Below are 12,604 nucleotides of genomic sequence, written 5' to 3'. Positions count from 1 at the left end.
TACAAAGGGCGTGACCTGATGGCAACAAGCAGTCGAACATGCAGGTGGCCTAATCGCTAGCTTTTTTTTCGTTCCTTCGTCACAGTAGCTTGATAATATGGATGCCCCTAGCAGTTGTCCAAGAAGTGCATCTTAATCTCTAGTATTACTAAAGAGGACTTCGTATATCGTCCGTCCCCCTAGGGCCCCACCGATCGAAGGATCTTCATATGATTCTCTATTTTCTGTTACTGACCGCAACCCATCTAGTTTGGTAAGTGTTGATTCAATCACATCTCCTTTTTTTTCTAGGACACACCCTCGTGTCTCCGTAGGAGATCCATCGTCATAAAAATAAATCAATTATCAATAAAAAACGTCTCTAGCAAACCAGTCGATTCACTACCATACACGACAAACCAATCTATCAACATCATCAACACTATCTAAAAAATACATAACGTTCCCATTTCGCTCAATCTTCGTTCGCCTCCATCTCATGCTTAGCACGCAAGAAAACCGACTCGCTAGAATCCACACACACGTCCATCTTCCCACTATTCCCTCTTTGCACCGGGTCTATTTCTTCAAGGTTAGTGAAGTCTTTGTTTTTCAAAGAAAGAGACAGGTTGATGGCGGAGGAGGAATTATTTAACAGTAAATAAACTGAGTCGACAATACATCGGTATATATTCTAAAATAGTAATACTATTCATCATCCAGGGTGCAGAATAAGTCATTCTTCACCCGAGATAATCTTACGATCCTTTCATAAATAAATTACATTTCAAATACAATATTACATTCATATTGATTCACTATGTAAAATTTGGCATAACAAAACAAATATATAGGTTATAAGACCAGAAAAATTGCATTTTATGTATATTTTATACTATGTTTTTACGTTTGTAATTTTACGTAACATAAAGTATTTTTATGGTGATTATATATTTTCTTACGTTCTCTTTTTACATCTGAAATAAGGCAACGCTCAGACAATTAGCTAGTGGGTTTAGTGATCACACATTTTGGCAGGTCTTATATGGACTAAAACAAAAACTCTATTTCTTGAGAAAGTAACTTATAATAGATCTAATTTTTTCGCAAAAAAAAAGCTCCATTTCTTGAGAAAGTAACCCTACTTGGCAGGCAGCAAGAGTACAAGTAGGAGAACTTTTTTTAGAAAGAAACACAAGCAACAAAAACCGGAGATAAAGCAAAAGAGATGAACCAAAGAACGGGAAACTGGAAACCATAAATAAAAGGAAAGAAAGAAAGAAGAAAAGCGTAGCCCTAGTACCGCCCTATCCCTCGTTCTCTCCTTCCATCCGTTGTACGGTCCCCGTCCGTTTCCCACATTTTCCGCTTCCCCCCCATCCATCCCTCCATTAACTCGTCCCCCGATCCCAACCCCCACGAAAATCCCAAAAATATTCAGAGAAGCAATCCCTAGTCCCCGAATCCCACCCCGAGGAGTATCCCGATTCGCTTCCGATCAGCGCCAACTCGATCTGCGGCTCCATCTCAGGCGGTCCCGGGCGCGCAGTCTTGGCTCGGGAGATCCGGGATCCCGTTCTTGGGTGTTCTGGGCTCAAATCTCGCGGCTTCCGGGCAATGTGATTAGGTCAAGGGGCGATTTTAGGCGCAGCCGTTGCTGAATCTCTTGCGGGGTTGCAAAGATGGAGCATGTGATCGGGGGGAAGTTTAAGCTGGGTAGGAAGATTGGGAGCGGATCTTTCGGGGAGCTGTATCTTGGTACGGTCCTCGTGGTGTTCTTAGATCTCTCATCTGTTTCTGTCCGTTCGTGTTGCCAAGCTTCATATCTTGTTAGCTTATTTTTTACAAGGGTGATTAATTTGGTTGCAGGCGTGAACATACAGAGCAGCGAGGAGGTGGCTATCAAGTTGGTATGTGATGAAAAAAAACTGATTCTGTTGTAAACCTTTTCCTTTGTTAATATGCATATGCATGTTTTCATCTGGTGTTAACTTTTATATGTATGTAATTTGTGAATACATTATGGTGCATCACTAATCAGAAATGTTTTGGACATCTTATTTAGTATCATGCTCTTTTCATATGAGTAGCAACTTGCAACGAGGAGTCCAGGATTTCTGAACACTATAGGTTCGTTCGCTACAGGCAAACTGATCTATTAGAGATACGCAGAACTAGGGAACTAGAAACGGGACAAAGTGTTTGCTGCTCCCAGTTGGAAGTTCAATTTTTATTATCTGTTCATTTAAGTATGTTTGTACACCTTTGTGTGGGTTACAGGAGGGCAGACACATACGAACACCATACAACATTCTTAGCATGTTGTGTACTCTTTCAACATTCTACGAGTCAGGAATGACAACAGTACTGTTACATCAAGTAATAGTTAACAAAAGAAACACTATCCTTTTCAAGTAAATCTTTGGCTCGATGGTAGTTTAAATCCATCTATCTAGTTCAATCTTTCAAGGAAGAGTGAATTGAGCAAAACCCCATGTTCAGCGAAACTTATAAGTTATAACACTTCACCACACCTGTTGGACTTTTTCGCAGCAAAAACTCATCTCCGAAGAACCATGCTCTGAACATGCGATTCTATACTTTCTGCCGTTCAGTTATTTCAGTACAATGTGCAGTTGTTTAGTAGAATTCTCCGTGGAAGTAACATCTTCATAAACACCGTTAGTTGTTTTCTTAGAAAATGAGCCAACGGTCCCTTGCTGTCTGCTAAACGCTGGTGTTTTATTATAGAGCCTGATGAAATTTGTGGTTTCTTAATTGCTTAATTTCTACCTCCGCATGTCTTGGATTGTGGGCATAGATGAAGCAACAACTATGCTCTGAGAAAGTGTAGGTAATATTGAAATAATAACAGTTTTTTATAACTTGAACATATAACTTTGCATGGGCTTGAATTTTGAGTGTTATAGCTGGTTACTGCCCGTGCAACTGCTAGCATCTGGACATCCTAACTGACTGTCCTTATCATCTCACGATATTTGGTAGGAATCTGTCAAATCAAGGCATCCCCAGCTTCATTATGAGTCAAAACTATATATGCTTCTGCAAGGGGGGAGTAAGTAGCAATACAGTAACTTCCTTCTGAACGAGAATCAATACAAGAGCTTGCTTTTCATCCTTTTTTTAATGATTTTGATTTAATGTTCAATTTCAAACTTCAGTGGGGATTCCTCATCTGAAATGGTTTGGAGTGGATGGGGAGTACAATGTCATGGTCATTGATCTTCTTGGTCCAAGTCTGGAGGACTTGTTCAACTATTGCAACAGAAAATTTACCCTTAAAACAGTACTTCTGCTTGCTGATCAGATGGTGAGTGCTTACTGTATAACTTCATTTTGGCTGTTAATATTGGCCACCTGTCTTACAGAATGCCAATGAATTCTTTTATCTGCAAACTCAAATCTCTGAGTTCTTACTTGTCTGATCCTGACAAGTTGATGTATTCCTTTATTTTTAAACAGATCGCTAGGGTAGAGTACATGCACTCGAGGGGCTTTCTTCATCGTGATATAAAGCCAGACAACTTTCTTATGGGATTAGGCCGTAAAGCAAGCCAGGTTTGTGCCATCATGAACGTTTTTACTGGTACAAGTGATTTATCATTTTTTCTTCACTTTAGAAATTGTTGGTTGCATAATTCATTGTGAAACTGTACTGATTCTAGTTTTTGGCCTGGTTCTGATACGATACATTAAAGACTAAAGGTTTATCAGCTGGCAGCCTGGCAGCACAAACAACAGGGGCAGCGCCAGGGCTGGGCCAAGTTTGTGGCTAGCCTAGCCTGATCATACTCTCTATGACCCTTTAGCTTTTAAATGGGCTTCTGGGACTGCCTGGGGCTAAAGCCCTAGCTGCCCAGTCCTGTCTCCACCCCTGAGTTCAAAACCCTCCAAATAAAGAGAGGCTAAAATGGCTAATGTACAAGCTCTTTTGCATCAGCAAATAAACAATTGCGTGATAAACCAAATTCCTGTGTTTTAGCAAGAGATTCACCTTGAAACTGTTTCAGCTGATGTTCATGCATTATAATTATAATGACTGTAATGGTGCTGTACCACTCTATTTAATTATTGACTGTTCTTAGTCAGTGTTGATTAAATATTTTAAGACATTAATTATAAATGTTCAAGTCTTGAAGGTACAAAAGTACTGATCATTCTGCATTTTGTCTATAAGTGCTCGTGGCTCGTGTATACTTTTAGAACAAAGATATCCATATTCTCTTGTTAGTCAAATAAGTTCTGATGTTTGCTGCAATGAGCATGTCCCTTTCAAACACATTATTTGAGTGATCTCGATACTTATCTTTGCTGTGAACTGAGATATCTGCTTAGAAAACTGATTGCAGTTACTGTAACAGGTTTATGTTATTGACTATGGCCTTGCAAAGAAGTACCGGGACCTCCAAACTCACAAGCACATACCATACAGGTACCTGCAACTGTTGTTTAAAAGGAATTCTCGTAATGTCCTGAAGATTGTCCTAGACTTCTAGTACAGAATCTAGCTTATAAAAAAACAAACCCTTCCTGCATTTGAGGTCCTTAACATATTTGCGCGTTGTTCAGTCTGACACATAAGCTCGATGTTTTGCTCATCCTAGCACAAAGCTCGTGCGTTGCTATGAACTACGAAGCCATAAAAAACAAGGAATTATCACTGGCTTAGGAGGTCTCCAAAAGATCATGGTGTCTTGCAGCTATTGCATGGTTCATGATTAAAAAGAGTGTGAATATAATAAAAGATCATGTTGCAGTCGCTAAAGAGTCTCAAGCGACCATAGCTGGTCCTTTGCAAGATTTATAGTGAGAGAACATTTTGAATTTGGAACATAGGAGAATGGGTGTGAGTAAGTCGAATGCACAAATCATGGATTAGGTAGGAGGACAACATCTATCGCCGCGTTGAATTGTAATTCCTTTGCCCTCTTCTGCTATGACATGGAACCAAAATAATTGGTTGGGCAGAGAAACTAAAATCAGGACCATGATTTTGAATTGGAGTGGCATACTTGCATTTATAATTTGTGTTTTTACAAGGAGTGTTATTCTCACATTACTTCATTAGGGTAGCAGTGTATTTGTTTATTTGGGATTGGTCTCACAACTAGTAAAAGTAACATTTGTTTATTGATGTCTCACAACTAGTAAAAGTAACATTTGTTTATTGATGTCCCTTGGAAGGTTGCTAGTCTCACATGTTGTAGAAGAGCATTTGTTTATTTGTGTGGTCCCACATGTGAACTCACCACCAACTCCAACCTTTATAAGTAGGAAAGACAACATTGTTAACAGCTTTTGGCATAGTGTGATGTAACTTTGCTTGGCACACGACCTGTGGTACAACATCGGCTACTAAATGTCTAGGTTCAAAGCTAAATTTTCACTATTGTGCTTTGTAATGCCTGAAATTTGAGTTGATTAGCAGTACTAGGACAAAGGGAAACGTTGAAACCAAAATATCACTAGCAATCCTACTGGAGGAATTTGTAATAATGGGCATCACATAATTCTTCACAGTTGTGCACTAATAAATCTGGGTATTCGTCCAGCCGGGTTGGGCTTCAAAAAAGCCTGGCATGCAGGAACCAAGCTTGAGGCCTGAAAATTTACTTTCACCAAGCATGAGGCTGGCCCAGTGTAGAAACCCGAAGCCAGAGGCCCAGCCCGAAAACTCGAAGTTCCTGCTCCCCCAATTGAAAGTTCGCTGCTTGTACAGATCGATCCAAGATCCAAAAGAAATTCCATTCGTACCACACGTTTGTTAATTTGTAGCTTGACAAGATCAACTCACCGACACATATATATCAGATTGAAAAGGTATCTATTATCCGTGTGCTACTGTGAGAAGATCCATTCACCACTAAGATACAAACAAAATATTTACATTGAATTTGAAACATTGAAAGTGTGTGCTACGGACATGAGCCAAACTTAAATAAGTTGATTGATTCACAGCTATAAACCAGGAGACAATTAACTCGTAGATCAAAGCAGAAGCAACGGGTGTCCTCAGTGGCTCTACACAGCCGCGTGGAAAGTATAGGCGGCCTCAACACAGCTCCGTGGGAAGGCGGTGGGAGGACACGGCCTTGACGCAGCGCCTGGTGACAGCAGCCGCCGCGGTGCATGGTGACCTCTGCTGCTGTGCGTGGTGAGCGACGCCATGTAGAACGTGGCGTTGTAAGGGACTAGGGGAGCTGCCATGGACGGACAGGGCCGCGGCAGCTTGGAGCCTTGTGTGTGGGGAGGGCTGCAGGCTAAGGGCAAGTTTGGAACACAGGATTCCAAAACACAGGAATAGGAAGGGTTGCAGGTGGAAAACAGAGCATTGTGAAACATAGGAACTTTTTACAAGAGTCTATTTGGAACATTGGGCACAAAACCTGTCTTTTTTCATGAAACTACATGCACAGAAAAGACATGAACATGTACATGTGTCCTTTTTTTTGGAACATTTTTTGCGTGCTTATTGTTCATCCAGTGTTCATGGGAGCTAGTTCGTGGCCCCATAAAATATGCAGTTTCTCTATTGAGATATTTCTTTCGTGTATGATTCTATCTTCATACTTATTTGGATATGTACGGATCTTACATGTTTTTTTCTTTGCTGCCATAGGGAGAACAAAAATCTTACAGGAACAGCACGTTATGCTAGTGTAAATACCCATCTTGGAGTAGGTGAGTGTTGCTACTTCTGAACATGCGTTATGTCGACATCAGCATAGATTTCTTTGTTCAATTAACAAAGATCAAGGCGTATTCTGTAAAGTTGTTGAACAAAGCATAGTTCTTTTGAAACCTTAAGTTTTGCCGTTATCACAAAGTTAGTCAGCAACAATGTACACCTGATCATGAAATTCTCCCCAATATGTCTGAAATGCCTTAATTTTCTAGCTGTGATTAAGCATGTCTCTTCCGCTGATTGCTGGTACATGTTATACTAATGGGTTTTCTCTACAGAACAAAGCAGGAGAGATGATTTAGAATCTCTCGGTTATGTGCTGATGTACTTCATAAGAGGAAGGTAGGACATGTATTACTCCCTCCTTCCCATAATATAAGAGCGTTTTTTGTCAAAAATGCTCTTATATTATGGGACGGAGGGAGTACTTTTCTAGTGGTTTAAATTCCTTTTTGGTTGTCGAATATATTTCACTGACCTATATAACTTGTCTCTCACAGCCTTCCTTGGCAAGGTCTGAAAGCTGGCACGAAAAAACAGAAGTATGATAAAATTAGTGAAAAGAAAATGTTAACTCCAGTTGAGGTAATTAAATGTGGTTTCGTTGACAAACAATTCTACAAAGAAGTTTGGTATATCTTTCACTTGTAATATAATCTTATGTATCACTATTTGCACAATTTTGGATAGGTCCTTTGTAAATCTTATCCATCGGAGTTCGTTTCATACTTCCATTACTGCCGATCCTTGCGATTTGAAGATAAACCAGATTACTCCTATCTGAAGAAACTCTTCCGAGATTTATTTATCCGTGAAGGTACTATCAATAAATATAGTAGTTTGAAGTTTCTATGCATCTACATCTTATACACTGTCTGATGGATCTTATAGGGTACCAGTCTGATCATATATTTGACTGGACTGTGTCTAGGCAAGTAGCAGAGAATAACAGATTGCGAGTATGTCCTCCATTCCTCTTTCCAGTTGTTTTTAGGAGTGCAAGCCTGACTGTACTGAATGTGTAGCATTGTTTTCCTCTGTCAGCCAAGTGGAAGGACAGCTGGGTTGGTGGGGCCATCTGCAGAACGGGCTGAACGGATTGCAGGTTTGTCAGTTGCATGCACATTTGCGAAAGTTTATATTCAAGAAATAAGCTATGCAGGGAGTGTAATTGCTTTTTGTTTCCTTCTTGTTTAACAGCAAGACAGGATGTTCCTGATAGACTCTCTGGTTCAGTGGACACGTTTGCCAGAAGAACTGGCTCCGGTTCTGGCCATCATGGAGAAAACACGAAGCACAGAACTCTGTTGGATACACTGTTGGCACCTAAGATGGTTAGAAGTGCTCAATTTTAGTTTAATATTTGATTTATTTCAACACAATGTCTGCTTGGTGACCATGCACGCACTTTCGATTGCAATTTGCCATGTTTGTACAAAGCAGCATTTGATTGTCGACACTTATACTTACAATGGCATACCTATGGCTTTAGAGGACCAATATGGATGTATTGGATAACTGAAAGTCTTACAACGTTTTTACCATGTATGCTAGGCTGCTGATTCGGATAAAAGAAGGCCTACATCATCCCGGAATGGGAGCACATCGAGGAAGGCTCTCCTGTCAAGCAGCAGACCAAGTTCTGGAGAGCCCAGTGACCCCACTCGCACTAGCCACCTAATCCCAACCAGCAGTGGCAGCAGTCGTCCATCAACCACTCAGAGGCTTCACCAATCAACTGGACTCGAGGCCAGGTCGTCATCGCTGTCGAAAACTGCGAGAAATGTCCATGATGATCCCACTATAAGGACATTTGAGCGCCTTACAATTAGTGCAGACAGGAGGAAATAAAAGTTTGAAGAGTAAAAAGATGTCAGTTGCTGTCATGAGTGTGGGCACTTGGATTCTTTCAGCTCCAGATGATGCTCACTGATCAGCAAGATAAATGATGTTGTGCTACACAAGATGCCGAGGAATGCATATAGCGAAGGCGGCTCATCGAATCTTGGCATGAATGATCGAGCACTGTTATTTCAATGTCTGTTATTTTGAATGGTTAAAGAAAATGTTTTACACCATTCTGATGGGCCTGGATCGGCTGCATGGATTGGCCGTGCTGGCCCAATTGATGTTAATGTTGAATCAGACACTTGTGGAAACACTATTCAAATAAAACAGTTTATCAGACATTCAAAATTATTCATGTGTTTGTTATGGTTATTGTACCTGTACATGAAAGTGTTGACGCATGAGTTGTTATTAGGTTTTAGTACCTTGCATCATTGAACTCGCAAAATCCGAAGTCATTATGTTGTTGCTCTTCTAGCCTTACTCGTGCAAAAAACATGGCCAAATATGCCTCAGACTGAACTTATTTCCTACTGGCAATTTCTGTATTGCCCGCCATCTGTTCCTTGACATGTGTCTCGCAGCTTTGTAACTAACCGTAAAAGCCCCCTCCCTCTCAAAAATACTCCCTCCGTTCCCAAATATTTGTCTTTCTAAAGATTTCAACAAATGACTACATATGGAGCAAGATGAGTGAATCTACACTCTAAAATATGTCTACATACATCCGTATGTTGTGCCCATTTAAAATGCCTAGAAAGACAAATATTTAGAAACGGAGGGAGTAAAATAAAATAAAAGACCAAGCCTTGGTCCTACTATCGATCAGTATTCCAGCTAACTTGCGGTTACCACACGGTAGTAGCTGCAATTTAGTCAGTCAAGCAATCATAAGAGTATTGAGGATGACACGACACTATCATCGTGTTTCTCATATTCCCATGTTTTAGAAATCATGCGAATCCAAGAGGCCCTTAGGCGATCTACATTGCAGGAACTAGGTTCGATATCCTGGTCGTTTCACCCAAATCCCCTTCCGATTCGAGATTCTGGCTTGCGTTGATGCCACTTCTGTCGTCGGGCTCGGGCGCCTCAACTCTTTTTGCAGAAAAAAACCTGTTACATGATTGTTCAAATGCATTGGGGAAACATACTCCTACACTGCTGCCACTTCCTTAATTAATTCTTGTATTGTCTAGGCGTCCAAACAGGCGCCCCTGCCTTGTAGATGCCCAAAAAGTGTGTTACATTAGTGGTGACAATGTTTGGCATTTTGGCATAGACCACGACAAGATGCATTATTTTCAAAAAAAAAAGGAATGTTTTCAAATAATGGAAGAACCAATCCCGACCCGTACATCATAAGATGCATTTCATAGAGTTAGAGCTATATGACGTGAAGTTGCAAATGTTGTTCTGGTCGGCATCAGGCGCCTCAACACTTACCAGAACAATATTGCTTTGACATATGGAACAAAACCTTTCCGAAAACTAACAAGAAACTGGTACTTGTTGGGATTTCTGCACTTTTTTGGTCTCTCGCGATGTAGAAACGATATAATCTTTGATCGAAAGAATTACTGACCCTAAGATGCTTGTGAAACTAATGTGCAATTGAAGCAATGATTGGTCCGTGCTGGGAGCAAAGCTGGTAGAGCGGGTAGCAAATGAGGCGTACCACGCATCGCAGGGGGTGGAGACCTGGAGTTCGGCGGCCGGGCAACTGACGGGACCTAGAGCAGCAGCTCGCTGGCTTCTTCACTTCGACAGCTGCCTATGCTATTTTCATACTTCGGGCTGTTCTAAGGCGATGCCTTTCGCATAGTTCATGTCTTAGACTCCTCTGAATTTGGGATCACTGCGTGATCCGGTAGACTCTTTAAGATTCGCGTGGCCCTCGTGCCCCTGGTCTGTAATTTGTCTCGACTCTGTCTTAGGTTCGAGTGTGTGTGCGTGGGTTTGTAGTTCCTTAAGGCATGATGGTTTCAGTCATTTTGAATCGGAGAGGGCGGCCTCTCTTTTGATCCAAGAAAAAAAAAAGTGCCCCAACTGATTGAGCACAGGAGATTGTGGAGCCAACCCATCAACAGAGTGCAGAGTAGGGTTGAGTTGCAGTTCAGTTCCCGCAAACATAGAACTGAATACAGCATAAAATGCACAGGCTGTTTCTTTTTCCTAAAATGAAAGAAAAATCGTCATTATTTTTCGACGAGAGAAAATAATCAGTGTTGCTAGAATGAGCAAGACACCCTCTTTGACTTGATCAAAGATTACAGAATAATGTTTCACTATATATTTCAACACTGAATTTGGGGCCTTGAATGCCTCAGAGAAAACACATCACCAGACCAGAGTGCAGAATACAAAATTTTGCAAAGCATTTAGAGCCACAGTAGCAAAACAAGTTAACAAGTCAAGAGTATGTACATACACATGGAAACTTGCAAAAGAGACTAGCAGTACATCAGTCATAGATACATACAGTGAGATCAATCTTGTGCACATGTAACTTCCTGATTAAGCCTAGTGCTGCTATTCATTCAGTTATATCAAAGCAGAGTTTAGCTTCATCCCAGGGGCCATTGATCTCAAACTTGTACTCCTGAATCCTGATAAGCCAGTAGGGGCAAACAAGCGAGATGAAAACGACCAGAGCCAGCAGTAAAATGAAGAGCATTCGATGCAGCTGGTACGTGACACCCAGGGTCATGACCATGAGAGCAAAGGAGAATATCAAATGGAGTCTACAGGAGTACTTCTTGATACAAAATGTGACCAGCGGCGCAAACAGGAAGACCTGCAATGAGAAGAGCATGATTGCAAAGACGTGCAGCCAAGACGGCAGGCGCGACGCCACAAGCACAGACGCCACTATCGACGCGTTCAAGGAGATGTTGCTGGTCAGCTTTGGGTTGTTGAGTGCACCTGGAGGCCTTATAGTGGAGCCAGAGTAGTCATGCAAGAAGAGATGAACCAGCAGAAGGAACACAGCAAGTGCCCAGATTGAATCTGAACTGATGGACCTAGTGAGGGTATGGCAAATTGGCGCTAGAACATAAAGGCCACTGGTGAAGAATGATATGTTGAGGACATACTTCAAGAGTAGATTCAGCGAGAATGGGCTGGTGGTGAGCAGGAGGACCAAGAACCCAACAAGCAGCAGACCAATGTCGAATTTCAGGAGAGTGATCTCGTCGATGGCCAAATTCAGTGTATGTGTCCATGTCGAAACCACAAGGGCGACGATGCAGAGATACTGGGAGATGGAGACAGAGTCGACCATCACCCTCAGGAAGTCCCTCTTGACGACATTGGCGTTCATGACCATCTCCTCCAGGAAGGAGTCGTCGGTGTAGTTATCATCGTAGCCAGGCTGCATGCCCCCATAGGCTACTTTTCTCCACTTTGTTCGACAAAGGGTCGGATTTCCAGCGCTCTTCATGCCTCCTCGCTACCATGCCTTACCCATTGCCACCGGATTTGATCGATCTATCGATCCAGATCGGGGTCCGGATTCGCACCCTTGATTCGCCGTGGTCACTCGGCCATGCTGTCGCCGGAGTCCAAGGGAGCGCGCCGCAGGGGATATGCTTGGGTGGATGGCTGGGCGGGGAGGCGGCGCGTCGGGAGAGCGTGAGGGCGGCGGCGTGGAAGGAGCAGGCGGCGGCGGCAGGGCAGGGAGGAGAATTGGGACGCGATGGTGGGAAGCGGGGGAGAGGCCGTGGCCGCTCACTGCAGGGCTGGCTCAAATATTATTTTTGCCTCCACCTAGCTGGCACGCTTAAGAGTTTGAGCCGTACTTTTTTGTTCTTATTTCTTAGAAACACATGTAACTTTATTTATACCCGCGATCATTTTTTTTTACAGGTACACTACTTTCTTAGTTTCATTTCATAACTTTGCGTATATTTCACAAATATGAATATCTTCACTGTGAATTTGAAAATATTGACGTGATATTAGTTATTTTCTAAATGATTAAAGATGTCGAATAAAGCATGTGGTGAATACGCGACGAATTTTACTAAAGTGTTGATTATATATGAACGGTTTCTTGTGCGAGTGGATTTT

General features: G+C 41.9%; 2 protein-coding genes across 2 annotated transcripts; one reads left to right on the top strand and one right to left on the bottom strand.

The window, feature by feature from the left end:
- Nucleotides 1-1,296: 1,296 nt before the first annotated feature.
- LOC123144865 (casein kinase 1) lies at nt 1,297-8,884 on the top strand. Its single transcript, XM_044564117.1, has 14 exons — nt 1,297-1,737; nt 1,849-1,889; nt 2,986-3,055; nt 3,162-3,310; nt 3,463-3,558; nt 4,362-4,432; nt 6,620-6,681; nt 6,964-7,027; nt 7,186-7,270; nt 7,376-7,502; nt 7,577-7,644; nt 7,730-7,790; nt 7,886-8,019; nt 8,240-8,884. Exons 1-14 carry the CDS (start codon nt 1,662-1,664, stop codon nt 8,534-8,536), a joined length of 1,401 nt encoding a protein of 466 aa, XP_044420052.1. The 5' UTR covers nt 1,297-1,661; the 3' UTR covers nt 8,537-8,884.
- Nucleotides 8,885-10,926: 2,042 nt separating this feature from the next.
- Nucleotides 10,927-12,280, bottom strand: LOC123144864 (phosphatidylinositol N-acetylglucosaminyltransferase subunit C). Its single transcript, XM_044564116.1, has one exon. The coding sequence runs from the start codon at nt 11,973-11,975 to the stop codon at nt 11,070-11,072; it is 906 nt and encodes a 301-aa protein (XP_044420051.1). The 5' UTR covers nt 11,976-12,280; the 3' UTR covers nt 10,927-11,069.
- Nucleotides 12,281-12,604: the final 324 nt, after the last annotated feature.

Source organism: Triticum aestivum, chromosome 6D, assembly GCF_018294505.1.
Source record: "Triticum aestivum cultivar Chinese Spring chromosome 6D, IWGSC CS RefSeq v2.1, whole genome shotgun sequence".
NCBI classification, from domain to species: Eukaryota; Viridiplantae; Streptophyta; class Magnoliopsida; order Poales; family Poaceae; genus Triticum; species Triticum aestivum.
Note: the sequence above shows the minus strand (reverse complement) of the source record. Positions and strands in the feature narration are given on the sequence as shown.